This window comes from Anas acuta, chromosome 15, assembly GCF_963932015.1.
Source record: "Anas acuta chromosome 15, bAnaAcu1.1, whole genome shotgun sequence".
Lineage (NCBI taxonomy): Eukaryota > Metazoa > Chordata > Aves > Anseriformes > Anatidae > Anas > Anas acuta.
In genome coordinates this window covers 14,903,895-14,927,390 of record NC_088993.1, presented here as the reverse complement: position 1 = coordinate 14,927,390, position 23,496 = coordinate 14,903,895, and the positions used below count along the sequence as shown (strand labels likewise).

Below are 23,496 nucleotides of genomic sequence, written 5' to 3'. Positions count from 1 at the left end.
ATAAGGGAAATTAATTTGTTGATGTTAATTTAATGGACTACATGAGAGCTGACTGAGAAAATACGCCGTCGGAGAGCGGGCGTGTAGGGCGTTGGCAGGGATCCCTGCCCGTGGCCTCCCTCTGCCAGGTGAGGGTTTCCTCTCGGGAAGGATTGCCCCGAATTGTGCCTGCAGCTGCACAGCCTTGGGTGAAGGAGCCTGGGCTGGGTCTGCCTCTTTTCACCCCGCTGCAGAGCTGCCATGGGTGGGCTTCATTCCTGGCCAGGTCCTTCTGCCATGGGCAGTGGGGACAGGCTGGTTAGAGAGATACAGACACAGAATGGAAAGGGGAAGGGGAAGGAGAAGGAAAAAAAGAAAAAAGAAAAAAAGAAAAAATAAAGAAAAAAGAAAAGGAAAAGGAAAAGGAAAAGGAAAAGGAAAAGGAAAAGGAAAAGGAAAAGGAAAAGGAAAAGGAAAAGGAAAAGGAAAAGGAAAAGGAAAAGGAAAAAAAAAAGAAAAAAGAAAAAGAAAAAGAAAAAGAAAAAGAAAAAGAAAAAGAAAAAGAAAAAGAAAAAGAAAAAGAAAAAGAAAAAGAAAAAGAAAAAGAAAAAGAAAAAGAAAAAGAAAAAGAAAAAGAAAAAGAGGCAAAATCAGTGCATTTATCTCAGGGATTGAAACTGGTGTTTTCAGCCCTGGCACCAGTCGGTGTCCAGCCACTCCGTGGTGCAGTGCTGGGGGTGCTGGGCGCAGGCTGGGAGGGAGCAGCCACAAAGCAAACCCCCAAGCTGGAGCCGTGGCTTTCCATACCTGTCACCATGTGGATTTTCAGCCTGAGCACACAAGGCTGAGCTCAGGGGACGCTGTCATGTAGATTTAGGGTTTTATCTCCTTTCCTCTCCATTAGCTCTGATACCCTCTTATTATGCTCGAAACCGAAACGCTTTTTTCCTCCAGCGGCTCTCCCCTTTCCCCGTGGGCAAATATCGATCTGCCCGTGTCCTCAGCGCGGGTTGAAAGCAGCCCTGCTCGCCCTGAACCTGCTTGGGGACCGAGCACCGAGCCATGCCACCTCTGGTGCCATCAAGGATGGAGGAGAAGGGTGGGGAGGAGGGCACGGTGATCAGTTCGGTTTTCTCTCCCCATCCTTTCTCTCTCCCTGCTCTGGCAGTGACAGGGCGCCGAGCAGGACGGCTCCAATTGCACCTGGCAGGTGGAAAGGGGGATGAAAAAGGATGGAAAGGGTAAAAAGGGAAAGAGCAGCCGAGGTAACAGCAAACCTCTCCCAGCCCAGCTGCATGGACAGGTCCTGCAGCACCTGGAGAGCTCGGAAGGCAGCAGAGCATCTGCTCGGCTCCCAGCTTGGGGCTGGCCGGCGCGAGAGGCTGCCCCTGCTCCTCCCGGGGCGTGATTTTGGGCCAATTTAATTAAACTGCTTGGAAAGGTTGCAAGGACTCATCTATTTCGGCTCGAACCAGGCCTGTTTTGATTTAGCGCTGGCTGATGAGGAATTAGCCGAAACAAACCGCTCAGAAAACCAAATTAGAGGGCGCACACTAACTTTTGCACCAGATTAAGTTGAATTAAAAAGCAATTGAAATGTAATTTTCCTGTCTCGGGCAGCCAAGAAAACGAGAGGATGCAACCAGTGGCACTTGAAACTTAGGAACACGGCAGCGAGGATCGGCACCACCAGCTCTCAGCGCCCACGAGCAGCGGGTTTATTGGAGGTCTTCTCTGAAGCCCCCTCCCCACGCACCTTCTGTGCCAAGCTTTGCACAACCTGAATCCTTTGCCCCAAAAGGGAGCCTTGAATCCATGATTTTGGAGCAGCCCAGGTGCTGCACAGGGCCTTTCCGTGGGTGTTTCCATGCTGGAAATAGCCTCACCGTGGAGTTTTTTGCTGTAATTCTCATAATTTGCATGGAAACAGCCACGGTGCTGCACGGCCGGCAGGGTTGGAGTGCTCACTGTGCTCCCAGGGGCTGGGGGCAGAGGGTGCAGACCCCAGCGCTGCGTCCTGTCATTTAAAATGTGTTTTTAATGACATATTTTAATAGCTGCTTGCCCCCCCATTTGCCAAACACTGCTCTTCCTCCTGCCCCAGCCTCTCCGTTCGTTCCAAGCCGTGCTCCCCACACCGTGCCCCTGCCCGTGTGGGTTTCACAGGGCTTTGCCCAAAAGGGTGACGTTTTGGAGGGCTGGCAAAGCCAGGCTGAGTCCCCAGAGACTCTTCAGAGTCCCCAGAGCTGCCCAAGTGCCACACCAAGCCCCACTGTGAGCAGTTATTTGATGCCCTGGCTGAAATCTAAAGGATTTGTGCAGACCACAGGTCCCTGCTGGGTGTCTCCGTGCCGCCTCCTGCCACAGCCCGGTCAAAAAAGAGGCCCCCCCAGGCTTCTCACCCAAATAACACCAAACTGGGCAATGTGTAAGTGCACGGAGGAGGTGTTGGGGTGTGAGGGGGGTGGCTGGGGCTGGAGGACAGCTCAGGAGGGAAGACACCACTGCTGCTCCTCCAGGTGCCCCCAAATTGCCTCGCCACGCAGCAGCTGGAGCTAACGAGGAGGCTGCCCGGGGAGAGCCAATGCTGGGGCACAGCAGGGCAGGATGCGGCCCTGGGGGGCAATAAAAGGGGCAGATGAGGGTGAGGTGGGCAAGAGAGAGGTTGAAGGGTGAGTAGCTTCTTCTCTAGGGGGTTAGGGGCAGCTTTCTGCCCTCTGTGCGGGGTTTTCTTTGGGTTCCTTTGTGCAGGGTGTGGGGCTTTGGGTGCTGCTTGGGGTTGTGCTGAGTCTCCTCCACCTGCTGAGGTGGGCTTGGGGGAAGCCCCCAGAATGGAGAGGCTTTTTGGGGTCCTACTGGGGCTTCTTGGACATTAAATGGAGGCAGGGAGGAGTTTCTGCTGGGTGGAGGCTGTGTTTTTTTTTTTTTTTTTTTTCTGGTTTAAAAACTGTCTGGAGGTCTGGTCCTGGTCTTATTTGTGTGTATGCCTCTGCTTTTCTTACCCTAATAGGGTTAGAAATAACTCTGCCTGTCCTACTTAATTCCTCTCACCTGGCAAACCCAGAGCTGGGTCTGAAGGAGGATTTATCTGCTTGGCTGAGCTTGGTCACCCCGTGTCCTGTGTGTGACCCAATGCATTTACCCCACTGGGGGGGTCTCTGGTGCAGGAGCCCCCCTGGGCTGTGGGGTGGGGTGGATGTGGGGCTGTGAGCTGATGATGCTTTTGGGGTGTCCCCACCAGGTTTGGGCTGTGTGTGTGATCCAGAGCTGGAGGAAGGTGGTGTGACCATACCCATGAGAAGTGGGGTGCCCTGCTTCCTGTAGGGTTGTAATTCTCCTAGTTAAGTGGTGGTTTGTGCCTGTGTTTAGTTCAGAGGCTCTGCTATGGGGTTTGAGGATCTCACCGAGCTCTGCGTGGGGCAGGGGATCTCAGCACCCACCTTGCTGGGGTGGTGGCTGTGCCCTAGGGGTGGGGGGGGTCCAGGATCCCCTGCAGATGGAGGTGGGTGTTACTGTGACCTGACCCTGCTGTCCTGCACCCCAAAAGCACGTGGAAGCTCTCCTCTGGCTGCTCCCAAGCCTCGCCAAGATGCCAGTCGTGAACGAGCCCAGCGAGAGGATGAAGAAGTTCAAGAACAGGGGCAAGGACACAGCTGTAAGTACGGACCTGGGGCATCTCCTCCCAGGGCAGGCAGAGCCAGCTGGGGCTTTGGTGCCAGCAGGAGCTGGTGAGAAGGCTTCTGAATGGCAATCACCCCCAAATCCACCTGTATGAGGTGGCGTGGAGCTGGGTGAGAGCTGGCTGGGCTGTGTGGTGGCAAGGGGGACTCAAGTTTGGGGTGGGTGGCTGTGATGGGGATGATGAGGATGGTCCTGCCCAGCTCCCAGCAGCAGTTAGCCCAGCTATGGGGTTTATCCTGGCTATGGGGTCTGTCTGCTTGCTCTAGGGCAGTGCAGGAGATGAGGGTTTGCCTTCCAGCAAATCTGACTTTAAAATCAGCCTCTGGTTGCTGGTTCAGCCAGCCTCCTTGGGAGGCACCCGGTGAGATGTTTCCTCCTGTGTGAGCCTCCAGGCCATGGTGAGGAGCTGCCTGAAAGCAGAAGCTGCTTCTGCCCCTCATGAGGGAGATTTTGGGGTTGTGGAGCTGGACCTGAATCGTGTGCTTTGGGCACTGATGTGGTGGTGTCCCCTTCTCCCACAGGCCCTGCGGAGGCAGAGGGTGGAGGTGCAAGTCGAGCTGCGGAAGGCCCAGAAGGACGAGCAGATCCTGAAGCGCAGGAGTATCTCCATCACCTTGATGGAGAAAAGCCCCACTCCAGAGGACAAAAACGTGGTGAGTGCTGGGTGCCCTGCACCTGGACAGGATTGGTGCTGTAGCACACTGGGTCTCGCTGCTACTTCAGTTTTTGGGCCATCCTCAGGTCTGGCTCAAGGGACCTGGGTTAAAACAGCCAGTGCCATTCCTGATTCCCCATGCCCAGCACTGGGGAGTGCTTTACAGGTGGCTTAGCCCTTTTCTGGGTTATTTTGCATGGAAATGTGCCACGCAGCTTCCCTCAGTGGCAGGTAGAACTGGCTGGAGCCCCAGCTCTGGGAGCTGGCGATGGTAATTACTGCTCGTAGGGCCAAAACGATGTCAGTGACTCTTCCAGTGCTTGATTACAAGGATTAGTTGCCTCGAAGGTTTTTTGTGGATGCTCTTCCTCTGCATCATCCCGAAACTGCGTTGCATAAAGAGTAGACACCGCTTAGATATGGAGTGGTGACTGACTTGGGTCTAGACGGCTGATTGACTGCGGAGATTAAACTGGAGGGAGCCTTGGCTTGCTGTCTGACTCTGAATCATTCCCCATGACACAGATTATTCAGCTGTCCTTGGAGGAAATAGTCCAAGCTGTGAACGGGAACAACCCTGAGCTCCAGCTGCAGGCTACGCAGGCTGCGAGGTATGCTGCCTGACCGGGAGGGACTGGGCTGGCTGCGGTGGGTCCTGCGGGCTGCAGGCATTTCTTCCTGTTGGAAGAGCTCTGGAGACATGACAAAGTGCATGGGGAAGGAGCCCGGTAACCCCGAGGGGTTGCAGCTGATGGCTGAAGCCCTGCAGTGTGCCCTGGGTGCCTGGCTGGGCTCCATCCCAGCCCTGGGTGGTGCCTGCAGCAGGCAGGGACCTGTGTGGTGTGGCTGGAGCCAGCCCAGGGCCTGGCTGTGCCTCCTGGAGCCCCTGTGCTGGGGCAGGGGTTGTGGTGGCTCCAGCCAGCTGCTGAGACCATGGAGGAGGACCAAGGTGTCTGCTGGAGGCTGGCCAGAGCAGACCCTTCCTAAAGGGATGAGTGCTACCTGGCTCCCCAGGCTGCTCAGCAGCACAGAGCTGGCCTCCTGCCTGCTCACACACCCAGCCTGGCAGCGCCCTGAGCTTGCACCATGGGGAGATACCCGGTGGAGGTGGAGAGGCAGCTCTAAGCCATGGATTCCCACCTCTGCACTACCCTGTGCCAGCATTGTGGCTGCAGAGTGAGCCAGGCTGGGGAGCAGATCTGGCTGAAAACACTCTTTTTCCAGCTGTTTTTGGGTAGGTCAATGTCCTGATGGTGCCTCACAGCCAAGTAAGGCTTGGTCTGCTCACGGTGGGCTGTGCTGTGCCCTCTCTTGCAGGAGAATGCTGTCCAGGCAGAAGGACCCTCCTCTCAACCAGATCATCGAGCTGGGCATCATCCCCAGGCTGGTGGAGTTCCTCTCCCGTGCTGACAGCGCTCAGCTGCAGTTTGAGGCTGCCTGGGCGCTGACCAACATCGCATCTGGCACCTCTGAGCACACCAAGGCAGTGGTGGATGGGGGTGCAATCCCAGCCTTCATCACCCTCCTCTCCTCCCCGCACATGCACATCAGCGAGCAGTCCGTGTGGGCACTGGGCAACATCGCAGGTAAGCAGGAGCTGACATTCCCAGTCAGGAACTGGGGTTACTGGGGTTCCTCGGGATGGCCTTGTCCCCTCCTGGCTTTGTCTCCAGGCTGCTGATGCTGCTGAAACCCCTCCATCCCTTCATGGGGGACTTGAGCCTTTGAGACCGTGTGTTGGTTCTGCAGGAGAATTTTGACTAAAGTCAAATGCAAGCATCCATCCTGCTGGGATGGTGTCCCCTGCTGGTGTCATTAGTGGGGGAAAACAATGGGATGTCTGGCTGGCCATGATGGTGCTCAGATTGCCTGGAAATCCTGAATGGTGTGGGGCTGGTGGTGAACCCTGGCCTCTGGCAGCAGGTCTGGCTGCTCCCTGATGTCAGCACGTCCCTGCCTCATGGCTGGTGCAGATGCAATAAACTCCCCTTTCTTTCTGTGCAGGTGATGGCCCTCTGTACAGAGATGCTCTTATCAATTGCAATGTGATTCCTCCCTTGCTGGCTCTGGTGTCGCCTGTAACTCCAGTAAATAACCTTCATTTTCTTGACTTAACAGCTCTCAATCACTTGGTCAATGGGTGAATGGTGACTTACAAATAACCAGCTGGTTGCACAGTTGAATGAGACCTTTCTCTAAATTGTTTCTGGTGATTCTGCTTCTAAACTACATACAAGACCTGGGCATGCCAGGGGGTCTCCAGGTCGATGCAGTGCCTTATTCCTGGCTTGAGATGGTCAGAGCTGGATGGGAAAGCTCAGACTGAGATGTCACTGGGACGTGCACATGCATGTGGAAGGGCTGAACTTGCCCTTCAAGCTTCCTCCTGCTGCTTCTCGGGTAGCTCCAAGCTGTTGGCTCTGTGCCTTCTCCTGCCCTCCTGCAGTGGTCCTGCCCTGCTGCTTGCTCGGGGGAGGCAGGAGGTGGACAGAGCAGCTTTGAGAGCGGTACCGATGCCTCCAGGTGTCCCACCCCTGGGTGTGGTGGAAGCCGTGTGCTTTCTGTAGGCATACCTACAGCCTCGCAGGGTAGTGTTAAGAAAACACCCTCCAGGCCTTCTGCGATTTTTATATTGCAAAATCCTTTTGAAGGACTTCTGGCTGCTGTTCCTGACTCAACCTCTCCTCTTTTTGGGGGTGCCCTGTGAAACAGGGCAGGATACCAGCCAAAACAGGGCAGAACACTGGCCCTATGCACACCTTGGTAGCTGGGATGCTCTGGAGGTAGCTCCACTGCTCTCCTGGAGCAGCTGTGACTCCTTGCTGAGATGAGCTGGATGGGGCAGCTTCAATCCTTGAGGTGCCCTGCTCAAGAACAATGAGCTGCTGATACTTAATAATGCTAATATTAAAATAACAAATTCCTGATCTTGTCCAAAGAATGCTTTGTAATTTGTCCCAGAGACCCAGCAAACAAGCTGTTGGGCACCTTTGTTAGTCATAGGAGCTTGTCACACCACCAGACTTGAAGTTATTGGAACTTAATATTGGAGAGGGAGGAGGGGAAAGGTCTTACTCACTTGTTTCATCTTCAAACAAGCCTCAGCCCTTATTAAGAAGGCTGCTTCTGGCTACTCCGATAACATCTCTGAGCTGCAGGGCCCAGAAGCAGGGTGCTCCCTCTCCTGTGCTTGTTGCTCCTGTGAGGCTCTGTCGGCCAGGGAGGATCTTACACCTTGTTTTTGTTCCAGGTTGGGTTCCTGAGGAACATCACATGGACTCTGTCGAACCTCTGCAGGAACAAGAACCCCTACCCACCCCTGGATGCAGTGAGGAAGATGCTGCCGGTCCTCACCTGCCTCCTGGAGCACGAGGACAAGGAAATCATCGCTGACTCCTGCTGGGCAGTTTCCTACCTGACCGATGGCTCCAACGATCGCATCCAGATCATCGTGGACACGGGGATTCTCCCAAGGCTGGTGGAGCTCATGGGCAGCCCGGAGCTGATCATTATGGTAGGAAGCAAACTCCCAGCCTTGGGTTCCCCTCCTCTGAGGCCCTACATCAAGGGAAGGGATGTCATCTTGCTGTGTGTGGCTGACTGTTCCCCCAGACCCCAGTTTAGCTTGGTTACTGGTCAAGCCAATTCTCTGTTCCAGCTTGCTGTAGCTTACAGGCTCTAAGACTCTAAAGCTGCTTAGAGCCAAAGAGGAGGCCAGTAGGTCTGTAAGAGTAATCAGCCATGGTGTTTCCTTTGCTTGAAGGATCAAGCACTTAGGGAACTTGTCCTCCTGGCATGCATCCCTTGAGATAAGGATTCTCCTCACCTCCTTCATCTGCTCTAATTTGCCTAGACCCCAGCTCTCCGTGCCATTGGGAATGTTGTGACAGGGACCGATGAGCAGACCCAGGCAGCTATTGATGCGGGCGTCTTGGCTGTCCTGCCCCTTCTCTTGCGACACACAAAGCCAACCATACAGAAGGAAGCTGCGTGGACGCTCAGCAACATTGCTGCTGGGCCTTGCCAGCAGATCCAGCAACTCATCACCTGCAGGTTGTTGCCACCTCTGGTAGAGCTGCTTGATAAGGTAAGGGTGCAGTGCTGCCTGTCCAGCTGCTGTAGGAGCAGAGTTAAGCTTCAGTTGATGACATTTGGTTTGTGAGGCACTTGGTGTGTGTGCTCCAGAGCCACCTGAGCGATCTCTGGAACAGCCTGAGCACTCAGTATGCCTGCATGTGGCACAACAGCATGGCTTGGAGCTGCTCTTGGCAGCTCTGCAAGGTGTCACCAAGCTCTGAGTGCTAGGGACCTGTCCAAGCTGAACACAGACTGGCTCTCTTCTCCTGGCCCCTCACCCTGCTCTATGAAGGATGCTGGAGCCTGGCAGTGCCTTCACTGTGCTGCTCCTCCAGGGGGACTTCAAGGCTCAGAAGGAGGCTGTGTGGGCAGTGGCCAACTTCACGACTGGAGGCACCGTGGAGCAGGTGGTGGAGCTTGTCCAGTCTGGGGTCCTCAAGCCTCTGCTCAACTTGCTTTTGGCTAGAGACAGCAAAACTATCCTGGTCATCCTGGATACAATTTCAAATCTCTTCCTGGTAAGATCTGGTACTGTTTCTTGCATCCTTTTTTCCCCCCCCAAAGCAGCAGGGTGTGAGCTGAAGGCTCACATGGTGTGGCTGGAATAGCTCCTATGTCAGACAGTGGTCTTGCAGGAGTCGGGGTTGGACTTGATCTAATTTGTTCTTGGATCCTCTTGGGTTGTCCAGGCTCGACAAGGTTAAGTTCCCAAGGGTTTTGGTAAGGGAAAAAATGTAGTGTGCTGATCCCTGAGCTGCACGGAGGTAAAGGTCTAGGAGAAAGAGTGGTCCTGGGGTCTTCACAGAAACAAGCAGGGTTCAGCTAACTCGTTTGCTCAGTGAAGCCACAATAATCCTAACAGGGACTGCTTCACATGCACAGTAGCTGTATCCCAAGGATTTTTGCTAAACCCAAAGCAGGGAGGGACCAAAAATGCAAGGGGCTGCAGACACTCGACCCCTAGGTTCAGGGCCTTACAGGAGAGATCACCTTGGGCCTGTTAATGACATGAGGTTGTACTTGGTTCCTTTGTCACAGGCAGCTGAGAAGCTGGGAGAGACAGAAAGGCTGTGCCTGCTGGTGGAGGAGCTTGATGGCCTGGAGAAAATTGAAGCCTTGCAAACCCACGACAACAACATGGTCTACCGAGCTGCACTGAATATCATAGAGAAATACTTTTCTGGTGAGGTATGTGAGCTCCTGCTGTTTCTCATCTGAAAATGAGCTATTGCGTGCTGAAATGAAGCACGTCCTTCAAGGATGCTGAGTTAGGGCCTTAGAAGAGATCTCTACATGAATAGGGTAGTTCTTGCAGCTTGCTCCCTTTACTCTTGGAGCTTTTTGAAAGCTATGATTTCAGTTGTCAGCTGATTAGTTGTGCAACAGCTATGGATGCCTTGATAGCATCTTGCTGCTGGAATTTAAACTGGCATCAGCTGGGGTTACTGCAGTTGCTGGTATGAATACCAAATGTGGAGAAGTTTCCTCCTTCAGAGCTGAGCTAGCTTGTTGCTATGAATGGAAGCCTCCTACTCGGCTGATAACTGTGCTCAGGTTCCTTCTGGATTACTTGACCCTTCTCACATTAACGAACTTGTGGAAAAAGAGCATAGGACATCAGCCAGCAGTTGCAAGAGCTCTGTAACTGTCACAGATGCCATCCTTGGATCTAGCCTTTGAGTCTTGCAGATGGGGGAACACCAGGGAAGAGGCTTAGTGGTTTGGCAGACCTTGGAGCTGAGGCTTGGTCTAGATTTGAACCCCCTGCAGCAGGGAGCAGATGTCTGTTAGCTGTGGTTCTTGCCCAGCACCTGGGTGTCCTGGTGAGAGGGTGTGGAGGAAGCTGTCCTACACACCAGCACCTACCTGAGGGGTTGGATGCCAGGGCAACGCCTCTCCAAAGCAGCCCTGGTTGCTGTTAGAAGCAGACTAAACTCAAGCAAATTCTGCCACTCCAGTTACTCCTGTCTCCTGCCCCAGGTGTCTGAGTCTGTAGATTTGTTCACTTTGGCACCTGAGCCACAGGGACAATGACAAGGTGTGCTATAGAGAACAGGAGGACTTGGTGAAGCTGCTCTGCTGCTGTAACAGGCTTTTAAAAGGAGAATAAAGCAGCAAGCTGCGGCAGAGCTTCAGGCAACCTGGTACAATAACCTTCTGCTATAAGGATGCAGAACCATTAACTAGAGGCCATCAACTTCCTCCTAGGAAAATCCAGATCTGCAGCCTGGGACTGATGAGGATGGACTATATAAGTTCTCAGTGGAGAAGCACGACTTCAACTTCTGAAGATGAGGCACTGCACAGCTCTGAGCTAGGCAGTCTTGGTAGAGCCAGGATGTCCAGATCAAGAGGAGCAAAGATGTGGGATCTTCTTACATTTGAAGCTTATCAATAAATTGCACTTCTGGGTTTGTACCTTCTGCTTCTAATTGTTTCTGTTTCCCCCCCCTCATAAGCCACTGTTGCAAAGAGTTGTTGCAAAACAAATTCCACAGGCCCTAAACATAGGAAAGGTGTTAGAGCTCCTGGGTGCCTCTTCTAGGTGAAAAAGCACAGCCTGAGACTTCCTGCTAACTGCTTGACTAGAGTCAAACCCCTAAAGAGTGGGATGTTACCACCAAATCCAGCTTGGTTTCAGTGTTTGTGTTGAAATTTCTAGACTTGATTCTAAGTGTTTGAAACCTCTCAGAAGCTGTTTGAGAGGCTTTGTCTTGCTATTTCAGCCCTCCATGGATGTAGCAGGATCTGGACACGGGAGCTGAGTCAACTTGGGCCCTTCAGCAGCACAGATATTTGCAGTGGGAGCTGTTTTGCCTCACAGATGCTGCTCACTTGCCTGGAACTCATTGATTGAGCTCTGCCTAAAGCTGCCCTCTACTAGCAGGGACCTGTATTCCAGGTGCCCATTGCATGTCACTGCTGAGGAGTCCTCCCTGTACCTAATCCCTCTAAATTCACCCTCCCTCCATGGGCTGAGGAGGGTGGATGTGTCTCTGGGGTCCCAGGCTGGAGGGCTCTGCTGGAGGGCACCCGACAGGCACCAGGGGCTGAAGCATTTTAAGGACTTTGTTTGATGCAGAACCGGGGGTGGGCAGCTCTATCATCCATGCTTTGCTAGGTTTGATTCTTCAAAAGGACCCCAGGTGCTTCAGGGCTCTGCTTTCTCAGATGTGGGGGGAGGTGGAGTGACAGATGAATTAATGTGAAGGGAAAACATGATTTCTGGAGGGAAGGACCTCTTCCTCTGCCCTGAATTTGTTCTCCACAGGAAACAAGCATTTTTCTTCCCAGGCTGCCTAGGAACAAGGAGCGGAGCCTGGTTGTTCTCTGTGAGGGGCTGTGCAGCCCTCAGCTTGTGGGCCAGAGTTGGGCATCACTTATTTAATATTAAAATGCTGGAGCTGCTGAATGGTATAGGGATTTATAGCTGTGCTATGTACTAAAACTATGTACTCAAAACTATGCCAAAGCCTGAGATGTGCACTGGAGACAAGTATTTCTGCACATCCTTTGTTTGTGCCCATGGCTTAACACAAAGGCCTTGGCTGCCTCTGCCTCCTTGTAGCGTGCTGCTGACAGGGCTGATGCAGCATCTGGAAGTGATCGGATTTCACCAGGTAAAAAGAATCTGAGGCAGGTGCTTCCTCAGTGTAAATGGAGACACAGCCTGGAGCTGGGCTCCTGTGGCTGCCCTGACTTCAGGCTGTGGAGCTGCACAGGCACCCCCAAGGTGCTGGGGGCAGCAGGGGTGGTGGTGCTCTGAGTTGGGGCAAGTCACAAGGAGGGGATGCAGCTACTGAGCTGTTCCCCTGCTTGCCTGTGTGTGCTGGACGTGAGGCTGCAGTAGGAAGGCTGCCTGCTTCCACCACCACAGCCTTAAGCCTCAAAAAAATTGTGTCTGTAGCTCTGTGTGGGACAGAGAGGAGGCAGCTCCAAGGCCATGGCCACCATCTTGTGGGGTCAGTGCCTTCCCCCTGCTCCTGGATGAGGCTGGCTGTGTTAATTAGAGCCACTCTCCTTTACTTTATGCTGGGGTAAGGGCTGTGGGGGTGATTTTTGACTCCTGCCCTGGGCGGGATGGGGTGGGTAAGCACCACCCCATACCCCTGCCATGCACTCACAGTGTCCCTATACACTCTCTGTGCCAGCCTAAAATCCTGGACTCAAATCCTAGACTCATTAGGGTTCAAAAAGACCCCCAAGATCATCTGGTATCAACAATGTCACCTAAACCCTGTCCTTAAACACCCCCGGTGACGCCCCCACCACCCTAGCTGACCTGTCCCAATGCCTGACTGCTCGCTTTGAGAAGAAATATCCCCTAATTTCCAACCTGAACACCCCCTGGTGTAACTTGAGGCCCTTCCCTCTACCCTTACCCCTAATTCCTGCGCCCTTCTCCCATTTCTGCCCATTTTCCCCTCCAACCCCCCCCACACCTCGCCAGGGGGCGCTCCCCCCTCCCTCCGAGTGTGGCTCCCCCACCACCACCCTTCGACCTTCCCAAGATGGCGGCTCCGCGCTGCCGCCACGCTGTGCGCGCTGACGTCACGCCCCCTCCGGCGGGCGCAGGGCGGGGCGGGGGCGGCTCCAGCGCCCTCTCGGCGGCCGGGCCGGGTCGGGCTGAGGCGGGCGGGCGGCGGCTGAGGGGAGCGGCTCCGGTTCCGCGTTCGGCTCCGTGTTAACGGCGGAGAAAGGCTCCCGGAGCGCTCGGTGGGGGCTCAGGCAAGGCCCGCATGGGGTTGCGAGGGGCCGCCGGTTGATCTGGGCGCGATGTCGAACCCCGGGACGCGGCGGAACGGCTCCAGCATCAAGATCCGCCTCACAGGTAACGGGGCCGCGGCCCGGGGGCTCCCCTGAACCCACAAAACCCTCGGCCCCATCAACCCTCCCCTCACGGCGGGCTCCCCTCGGCTCCCCTCGCCCCCTCCCCGGCCCCCTGGGTGTGAGGGGCGGGTTGACCGGGCCGCCGTGGGCCGGCTTCGGCGGTAGCCGGGCCCCAGCCACCTCTCCGCAACTTTTATCCCTTTAAAACCCCTTCTCCCACCCCCTGGGCCCTGCGGAGGTTCTGTATTTTGAAGTTATTTCTGTTGATTTTCGGTTTTTTTCCTCCCCTCGTGGCACGTTGTTACCTCCCCCCCCCCACAACACAGCCCACGGGCTGCTTCAGCCCCCGGCTCCCTCAGATTTTGGCCTTCCCTGACTTTTAGCAAAGCTTTTCGTTTCACAATTTACCTCACTTCGATTTACTTAAACCATTTACCTTCCCCTTTTGCTGCCGAAGACAACCCCATTGATCTTTCTCCTGAGAAAACACGAGTTTCATTGCTTTTAGCATCCCCCCTTTTTTTCCTTTTTTTTTTTTTCTGTTTATCCTTTTTTTTTCTGCATTCTTTTTTTATTCCTACCATTCCCCACGACTCGATTTCCTTTTCCAATGTGACACATTCAACTTCTGAAGTTCCTTTCCCCGAGCTCAGGGTGACGAGAGGCGGCTCCTCCGAGTGCCGGGGCGCGCGTGCACGCACGGATAAGCCAATTTCTGTTGCACCCTCAAAAAGGTCTGGATTAAATCTGCCACAAGCTGCTCCAGTTGGTGCCCAGGCTGCAGCTTAAACAGAAAGAGGCACGGCGTCTGCTTCTTCAGGCTGCGGGGTGAATTATTAACAAATAAGGCCCCATCCGGCCTTTCAAAGGCAACAGGTGGATGCTTGGAGATCTCTGGGTGCGAAGGAGCTGCTCAGCCACTGGCATTGATCTTCACAGGGTTGATAGAAGCTGTTGGGTTTAATTTTAAAGAGGCTGCAGGAGCGTAAAAGGTGGCCAAATAACGAGAAAATGGCACTAGGTGAACTTCAGGGACAGGGTAACGTGCCCCTGGCAGATGCTGCAATCAGGCAGAAGCGTCTCTTCAAAAAATCCCTTTTTTCCTTTAATCAGTTCTCTGGTTCTGCGCCGCTCGTGCTTCAGAAGGCTGAAGTTGGTGAGGGAAATGTAAATCCGAAAGTCCTCTTGGACACGAGAAGGCTGAAAATATTTTGAGGGTGGATGGATGATGTTTGATCTGAAACGAGTTCTGTGGCGATGTGTACTAAATGTCAGATCTGTCATTAATGTGGCTTATTTTTATGCAAGTCAGTCAATAAAAATGTTGGGAGTTGAGTAACTTATGCTGCGGTCATAGCCCTTCTGAGCAGGAGGATATCATTTAAATAACAGATAGAAGCTGTTGGGTTTAATTCTGAAGAGCGAACGCTGCTTCAAAGTGCTCTTTTCCTTTTAGCATGCACAATTCTTCTCTCCTAGCTGAGAATGTTGATTGGAAGGGGCTGAAGTTTTACTTTATTGAGCAACTTGGTGGATTTTCTCACTCGTATCTTTTTTTTTTTAATAATTAAAGAAATCTGCTTGCTCAAACATTCTTGTATTTCATAAGCATGCGACCTGCGTAGTGTGAAAAAAATGCTGTATTTAATCACAAAATAAATTGCTTTGGGAGAGATTTCCCTTTAGGATCATTAGGAAACGTATTCTTGGCTTCGCTGGAGGCCAGCGTGCTGACTTACCTGTTCCAAACAGTTGTAGCTGGAGTGGCTTTTTCTCCCCTGTTTTGCTATTGGGAGATTGGAGTGGAATGAAATCAAACCGAGGGCTCCTTCCGTTATGATTTACTCCTTGCATTGTGTTTCCTGTGATTAGAAACAATTTGGTTTGCGCTACCGAAAATAGCTGTGTAAATAGCACTTAGTCTGAAGGCGCCTGTGAGCGGTACTTTGGGGAGTGAACGGGAGTCAGATCCTTCGTGCTTTTTCTTCGTTTTCTTGAATGTTGGAAATGGATTCGTATGACTGGTGTGTTGGGAGTGTTTTATTTGTGTGAATCTATCTCAAAGTTCTGGATCCTGTGGTTATTTTCAAATGGTCTTCGTGCTTATACAGTGGTGTCAGTCCTACCCCGATGAGGATTGTAAGGAGGTAAAATGGCAAATAATGCTTCCTGTTAGAAAGGAGGAAACAGCAGCAAAACCCAACAGCAAGTAATTTGGGTGACAGATTCAAATGATTGGTGTCCCGTGGATCATAAATGCGCTGCTTTCTTGTCATATCTCAGTTTTTCCAAAAGCGCGTGTGAAATTTCTTTTACTTTCACTGGAGCTTTCACCTCTACTGGTGATGCAGGAGCCAAAGATATTTGTGGCCTTGTCTCTTGCCACTTGGAGCAGTTCAAGGCAAAGGAAGGTAAAACTTGGCGTTAAGTCTGTGGTCTTTTTGTATTTGTGCTGCCACCAGGGTAGTGTAACAGGGATGGACATCACAAAAAAGGGATGGAAATAATAACATGACATTGTGCTTGAGGAGTCCGCCTGGGATGTTCTGGGTCAGGGAGGAACATGACCCACAGATGAAGGCGCCTTTGTGGAGCATGTGTCTATCCCTTCTTTAACTGGTGAGCTCCTCTAAAACCTTTGTTTGCTGCTGCAGTCGCTCCCTGGGGAAGTTCCTAAGGGTTTATCAACTCCAGGGCTTACACACTTCTTACTCATACTGTTCTATCACGCAGAAGTACTTGTGAAAACTGCAGTCTCATTGTGCTGCTATCAGAGACACTCCTATTCCAGGTAGCCTGCAGATGAAAGTTGCAGACGGAATTGGAAAAATTGTGAAGTGGACTCAACGTGCAACTTCTGTACCCAAAAAAAAAAAGCTGGAGGTTGGATTCTGACTTGGTCGTTACTGGCTTTTTCAGCGGTGTCTCGGCTGAGGTGTGGAAAGCTGGCTGCCTCCGGGGAGTGCAGAGGAACTGAGGAAACATTAGGAAGGAAAAAGAATTGGTTCAACCGTTACGGATGGCTTCAGACATGGAGCAGGAAGGGGAGAGGGCTCACGTGTAAGTCAGAGCCCATGAAAACACAGAGATGGCGTGTCGAGGGCTGATGGCAAAAGCAGTGTCTTTCCCAGAAGAGCAGCAGTTGGTGGAACAGGAGCATATAAATAGCTCTGAGCATTCAGCGGAGGCGTCCCTCGTCCCAGACCTGGTCTAGGAAGTGGCCGGGCCGCTGTTTGTCATCGCCTTGGTGGAGGTTTGGGAGGGAGGGTGTACGTGAGAGAAAGGAAATTCTGGTGTCGGAAGAGCCAGGGAGGAATGACAAAGCTGGTGTGGAAGTGGGTGGTTTGTGCGAGCTGCGGGGGTGTGTAGGCGATGCGTTGGATCGCTGCAGGAAAGGTTTTGGTGCTCCGCAGTGGCAAAGAAAGGGAACGAGGGAAGAGGTGGCGCAGATAAGGAGCCTGGACACCGCTTTCGGTTCCCTGTAGTCAGCACGGTTTAGGGAAGTCCCATTTGCAAAGCATGAGCGGTTCGTTGCTTCTAGATGGGCGGCTTTAGGTCAATTTGGAGATATTCATTTGTAATTTAAGGAACCCGTTAAAGAGCACAGCGATTTCTGGTAGCAAGTAAAATATTACATCCCTTTCATATGTCCGTTTTGGATTGCTCTGAAGGCATATGTTAAAACGTGTCCCAAAAGCTTCCATTTCGGGACTAATGTAGTATTGATTGCTGCAGCAGTTACCGGGCTGATCGATAGCAGCGCTGATATCGACGGCCTGGGCAGTTTCTGTCCTGTGGTCAGCAACGAAGAGTATCCACATCGGGATCAGCAGCAGTACATCCCTCATGGGCTGCCTGTACTTTCAGGTTCTTTTACATTAGAAAGAGCTCTTGAAGCTGATGACGTTGGTGCTAGTGCAAGGGAAGGCTGAAATGGCAGGCTGGTCAGCCCCGCATTTGGGATTTAAAATCCTACAATGGGGAGCACAACGGGAAGCAGCAGTTTAGTAGCTCCAAACTGATTTTTGCCTAGCAGTCCGGGAGGATGTTGCAATCTGGCCCGTTGCTTGGTTTTCTTCACGTGTTTGGGAGCGGGGTGCTCGATGTGCTGGTGGTTGGGGTGCTGGACCATGGAGTCCTGGCCTTTTTGTCAAGGTAAACGTGGGGCTGCTCAGAGGCCCTTTGATGGGGCCGGCCAAGAGGCTTAGGGCATGTAACTGGGGGGACTTAAAGAAAAAATACTACTAATAATCTTGCTTTCATGGGGAGAAGTCTGGGGAGCAGCCTTTGCAGCCGGCCAGCTGGCAGCTTCGGGCTGCTGGAGTGGGAATCCAACGAGCTGCCTTTTCCTCCAGGCAGGCTGGTGGGTAGCGAGCCTCCTTTTGTGTTCCTCCCAGTAAGCCAGAGCCGTGCCAGCACCATTGTCCTGGTGGAAGTAAATTAAATCTCCAAAAGGAGTTTGCTTGAATATTCCCCTCAGGCAGGGAAAGTAGAAACAATAACTACTTTATTCCCGACTCGAAACTTTATTTTCTCCAACTGAATGTCTTCATATAAAGAGATGTAATTTGGGATGTTGCTCTGCAGTTCCTTAATGATTTCTTTCTAATTCCCTGCTAGCCACCAGTCTGCGAGCAGCTTTCTCCTCCGCTTCCTTAAATGGCTGCATCATGTTATACAATTCTGTAGCCTCACGTTTTCTCCGGGTTGCAAAATTGAGCATTCCAGGGTTATACAGCAATTCCCCTGCGAGGAAGCCAGTTTTACACTGGGATTTTGCGAGCTGGTACCTGAATTCTTCCTGACGGCGACTGAGAAGCTGCTGGCAGTGCCCTTGCAGGTAAATCTGAGCGAACCCACAGTGGTTGGTGGCTCACAGGGCGAAGAGGAGCTGTGCAGAAACACCACGTGTGCCTGTTGGCAGCCGGAGTTTCGGAGGTTTGTCTGGATTGCTGCCCAACTTTTAAGCAAGTCCAGTCGACATGCTTAAAGTTGGATTAATCTGGTTAGATTACTTGCTACTATTTATGGTTCCAGACTTAAATACTCGCCCGGCTGCCTTGTTCTTTTGGGCCGCGTTGGTCAAAATAGCGTGAGAGGGAGGATTGGTTTGGAGAAGGTAAGGTTACATCAGTGTGGTAGGCGTGTGAAGCTTGGGTATGTACACTTCAGAGCAGCTCATTTAAGACTTGAGTGAAGAGAATATTAAAAAAAAAAGTCTGGAAGAGACTGTTCTATCTGCCATTTTTTTTCCCTAAGTTAGGAATTTTTTTTTTCTTGATTTATTTATTTTTTTTCCCCATGATGATTCCTCTGGAACCGGTCAAATTGTTATTGTGGAAGAGGCCCATGATTCTGCAGGATCATTGAAAGCTTTTATCTGTATTAGCGCTTTGCTAATTTGCATTTGGGAACCGAAAACCGCTGCTGATTTATTCTCCTGGAGTGGAACCAAGGCTGAATGGCCCCATTACTGCAAGTGGTTTGTTCTCCCCTCTACCAACAGCTCAGGGTGTTGGGGGCAGGAAAACATCAGTGAGACCAGAAGTCTCGAGATCTTTGTTGGCAGCCACCCTGTTGTTTCTCCTGCCGTGGGTCTGTTTATGTTTTGGGGTATGTGCCGAGGTCTCAAGTGTAGCCCTTAGAAAGCCCAAAGGAAGACACCCACTTAGTTAGGACCGAACGTGTTCCTGCTGGTGGTGGGGAAGCGGCGCTGCTCTCAGGTGATGATGTTATCTCAAGATGTTATCTCCTTGCTAGCCCGCTGCCCCCTGTTGCCAGAAATTTGTCACCCACCACGAGAGAACTGGTGGAAGAAAACCTGTGCTCATGCTTCACCTGCGTGCGTGCAAGTCCAGCTTCTCACTGTGAGTCTCAAGAATTTAAGGCAAGGTGCTGGACTTTGGAAAGCTGAGGTGTGAGTGTGTGTTGTCTTCTGGTAGGGGGAGGTCAATTTGGGAGAGGAAAACAGGAGACAGAGGGACAAGAGTGATTTAAACCGTGCAGCAAGCTTTGCTGGAGCTTGCCTATTGGAATATATCAATTTATGAAAGATGAGATAAATATTAATGTAATAGAAGAAGAAACCTGTGTGTATGTTTGCTAATGACCAGTCAGTAGGTCAGTAGCAGGTTAAGATGCTACCAAAAAATGTTTATAAGCTTCGTTTCCCGTTTATTTGAACGGAAACGAGTAATTTTTCAAAGGGGATCCCTGGGCGTATTTCTCAGGGTTTTCCAGCTCTCTCTTCCCTTGTGAAAGTCTTCAAATGTAATGAGAGGACAGAGCAAAAATGTTGCAAGTTTTTCTTCTGCATATTCTCTTGTGAACTGGCATCTGCATTGGGAATATTTGGGGATATTGGAGCAGGATGATAAATTTGACGATACTCGAGTTGAATTGGCAAAATAAGCTCGCATGCTGTTTTAGAAAGAATCTCTCCACAGGGCTGTAATAGCTTGATGCCTTCCTCTTCAGTAAGTCATTTTTGTCAAGTTAAAGGCCAAAATTCAAACTGGCTTGTTGTCAAGGACACTAAGCACAGCAGGCAAAAAATCCCCAAGGCTACCCAATTCACAGCGTCGATGGATAACGCTGGCAGAGCGGGCTTTACTCTCCCCTCCCCCCTGAAAAAATCCTTTTTCTTTTTTTTCCTCTTTTTTTTTTTTTAGAGGATATGGACACTATTATGCATACTAATACAATTTACCCAAAAGTATTTAAATGGGAGGCTTGTTCATCTGTTTGCGGGCGAAACAATCCGGTATTGTCTGGGAGTAATGCTAAAATAATGCACAATCCCCCCAGCGACCGCGCGGCGCTGCACGCCGCTCCCGGGCCAGCTGTGCTCACCTCCGCTGCAGCTGAAGGCGATGGCAGGCGGCCGAGGAGCCTCTGCAGCAGCATCAGGGCTCGGTGAGGCCTCGGCTGTGCCGTGGGGACGCTGCCCTAATCCTAAAACACCCAGAAACGGTGAGAAATCCCATGGAAGCAGGTGTTTGTAAGAGCTTTCCGTCTGATGCTTTGTTTCCCGGTTGTCACTTAAGCTCCTGCTACAGCTCGTTTAAGAATAAAGGGCAGCACTAAACCATGCTTTTAACTCCAAGTAGTATTGACCACTAGGATACTCCAGGAATACTACGTGGCCCTGAATTTCCTCGCTGATGCTCAGTCTGGCCCTGGTGCTTGTTTTTTTCCTTTTGAATGGTGGATGCTTCTTCCCCCCTGGATTATGAGGAAGCCCTGCTGAAGACAATAACAACACTTCTTTCTCTCACTTTCACGGGTAGCTTGGCATTATCTGATCTTGCAGTAATTTTGCTTTTGCTGTTAACCCATAGTAAGTAAAGAATCATTTTCAATAAGATGCCTTTTTTTCCCCCTCGAGTTGATGAGGGCTGTCTTGGTACACTTTATTATTTGGAATAAAATGACTTTGTGTGTGTGTGAGTGAAGGAACAGCATTTTCTTTGACCTTTTCATATGTTTGCATTTTAGTCTTCCATAAAAACCTGCCTATTCCCTCTAATCGTTAGACTAAAAAACTGCATAGGTTCATATCAATTTAAAGTTTCCATCTCTTGTTTACTTCATAATTAAATTTGCGTGTGTTAGAGAAAATCTATTCTCCTAATTAACCTTCCTAATTTCCAGGACACTATATTGAAAGTTCTCCATTGGGCTTCTTCCTCCTTAAAGCAAAGGTAAAAAATTGTTTAAGATAGTTGCCTTTGCGTTTATTTTGAATTCAAGGCAGCTGCTAACATCACTCCGAGCTCTTTTCTGTGGTCCTGTATTTTCTTCCTCGAACCCTGAATGTGGCCTGTGTCGCATCCTCAGTGTAAAGTGGGCATTACAGCAGGAAATTTAGTCCCTGTGGTCAACGTGTTTGCATCTTGTAGTATGCAGGTGTACGGCTCAACAAGTTTCTTAAAAAGGAAACATCGTTTGAAATGCATATGCTTCATTTTACTGATGAGCATAAGCAAAAAAAAAAAAAAGAAGCCCAGACTGCAAGACTGCACATGAAAATTAACTGAGTACATGGATTGTGCTGTTGCTTTAAGATTTTTTTCGGCTTCACAAGTGCAGAATTTATAAAAATGAGGAATTTCAATTCAATTCAGACTGCAGTGATTGGTTTATTTGCAGTGGAAGCTTTGTTCTTTATTCTTACAGCTGATGTGTTTAGCTTTGTTTAACATGGGGACATTTTTATAAGCACGTGGGGCCTTCACTTTAAACTTAGACTTAACTTTAGACTTAACTTTAAAATGAGAAGTTAGAGGTGTCATACTCTACAAGTGTAAGTCTAGTTAATGGATACCTAGTTGTTGAACAAGGCTTCTTGGGAACTTCTAGCATTAATGGGGAGGAAATCCGTTAGATTTGGTAAACTTTGAGCTCTGGATTGAGCAGGTGAATGTCAGCTAAAGATATATCAGCCATTGAAAGCATAACTTGAATTTTCTGGGCTCTTGAAATGATATTTATTTCAGCATTATTATAGCAGTAGGAATTACAAGCAGTGTCTTTTGTAACTTTCTTAAAATTGTCTGCGGACAGGTAACGATCAAGCTATGATGGGCATGTTCAGACTTCATGTGTCTGTAAATACCCTATGAAATAACAGATCAGAGAGAACAGAAACAGCTTAGTGGCAAAAAAAAAAAAAAAAAAATCAGGCTTTTTTTCTTTGGAGGCTTTGAATTTGTCAGAAACCTGTGTATCTAATTTTTCTCTTTTTATCTCTCAGCTTTTTTTTTTTTTGTCTGTGCAAAGAGTTTTGATGCTGTGGTCTGGTGATGCATTTAACCTATTCCTGAAATATTTTGACCAAAGACTGAAAATGTTTCTGCTGGGTTCCCCATTTTACAGATGAGTGCTGAAATGCAGATGAGATACGCTTGGAGGTGTAAGCGAAGTTACAGAGCTGGTAGGTGCTAGCAAGTGTGTGGATGTTTGGAACACAGCGTGGTCCTCCCAGCAGTGAACACATCGATTTCAGGCAAAGAATGCAAATTGTAAACCTACTCTTCAATGACTGTGTTCAACTTGGGTAGCTGTGCGATGTAACCAAGTTAAATTTGGGTTTGAAAACGTGCCCGTGATTCATTAAATAGTCTAATGTTAATTTGCTAATGCAGAAGCCCAGGCTACAGGATTAAATGTCCGGCTTCCTTTGTAAGATTTGACTTCACAGATTGTGCAATAGCTATCGAAAATATGCCATGCTATATCTAAAGTTAATATAACATTATAGGAGCACCAACACCTCTTATTCCTCCTTTCCAAGATTTCTAGGGGATTGAATGTTAATAGACTTTTTTTTTTTTCAATATATATTAATTAGATGGGTCTGTTGCAGCCTGATAAACCGGCACAGGTAGGAGAGTCAGTCAGCCAGACTGTCACGAGCGTGCAGCCTTTAGATCTACTCAGGGGAGCATAATAAGTCCCAATAATTGTGCTGTCACCAGGCCTTATTAGCAGTGCTTTTACCTGGTCTTGTACAAGACTCAGGCAAACAAAAGAAACGCGTAAATGGGTGCTTTTTTGTGGTGTGTTCTCTCATTCAAAATTAAATACCTTCTCAGAGTTAGAAAGGGCTGTCTGGTAACAGGATAAATAATGCTCCTGCGTAATCCAGCAGCCTGGCTTGGACTGGCAGGCACGAGATTTTTTTTCGTTGTTGTTGTTGTTCAATCACAGAAGTAATTTGACTTGTCTACAAATAATGTTTTGATAAACTTCAATGGAAATTAGCAAACCGCCCATCAAATGGGATTTATAAAAAGTTGCTTGGGAAAATGTGCTGTAAGTAGTCTGCAATTCAAAGCATTTCCTTCGCAGGATGCTTATCAAGTCCGCCTGTGCTACTTCCAAATTGAACTAGAGCGTAGATGAGAACTATTTTTTGATAGAAGGGAAAAAAAAAAAAGGAAATAAAGCCCAGCTGAAAAACAGTACCAGGTTTCCTTTTTATTTATTTTTGTCATTGCTTTAGGATGTAAATCGTACAAGTGTGCAGAGAGAAAACAGACTTTGAAGCACCAGAAGGAATCAGATTAATCTGTGATGCTTGAGATGCTGCTGGTAGTGTAAACGTGATTGAAATAGTCATTGCAGGACTGGTGAGTAAACACACTAGAAACCTTTAGATAAACTGACTTCTCTTGGATAGCCTCTGTACCAAGGAAAAACAAAATGCCCTGCTTGTTTCTCTGATGTTTCCTTACTGCGGCAGCTCTACCAGGCAAAGCAGCTGCCAGTTG

At 50.1% G+C, this 23,496-nt stretch overlaps 2 protein-coding genes and 1 long non-coding RNA gene across 6 annotated transcripts in view; 2 read left to right on the top strand and 1 right to left on the bottom strand.

Moving 5' to 3' along the window:
* Nucleotides 1–14: 14 nt before the first annotated feature.
* On the bottom strand, nucleotides 15–13,927 carry LOC137865165 (uncharacterized). Its single transcript, XR_011101783.1, has 2 exons — nucleotides 13,804–13,927; nucleotides 15–294 (listed from the first exon to the last, which is right to left on the bottom strand). It is a non-coding gene; the product is annotated as an uncharacterized lncRNA (long non-coding RNA).
* Nucleotides 3,490–10,810, top strand: KPNA7 (karyopherin subunit alpha 7). Its single transcript, XM_068699998.1, has 10 exons — nucleotides 3,490–3,634; nucleotides 4,182–4,313; nucleotides 4,841–4,926; nucleotides 5,633–5,901; nucleotides 6,320–6,402; nucleotides 7,566–7,829; nucleotides 8,169–8,402; nucleotides 8,728–8,910; nucleotides 9,431–9,580; nucleotides 10,601–10,810. Exons 1-10 carry the CDS (start codon nucleotides 3,569–3,571, stop codon nucleotides 10,679–10,681), a joined length of 1,548 nt encoding a protein of 515 aa, XP_068556099.1. The 5' UTR covers nucleotides 3,490–3,568; the 3' UTR covers nucleotides 10,682–10,810.
* Nucleotides 12,989–23,496, top strand: part of SMURF1 (SMAD specific E3 ubiquitin protein ligase 1) — a 45,942-nt gene continuing 35,434 nt past the window's right edge. For all 4 annotated transcript variants that reach the window (XM_068699997.1, XM_068699996.1, XM_068699995.1 and 1 more), the window contains exon 1: nucleotides 12,989–13,223. In XM_068699997.1, coding sequence (XP_068556098.1) covers nucleotides 13,169–13,223 — 55 coding nt within the window. In that variant the 5' untranslated portion in view covers nucleotides 12,989–13,168. The remainder of the gene's footprint in view (nucleotides 13,224–23,496) is intronic.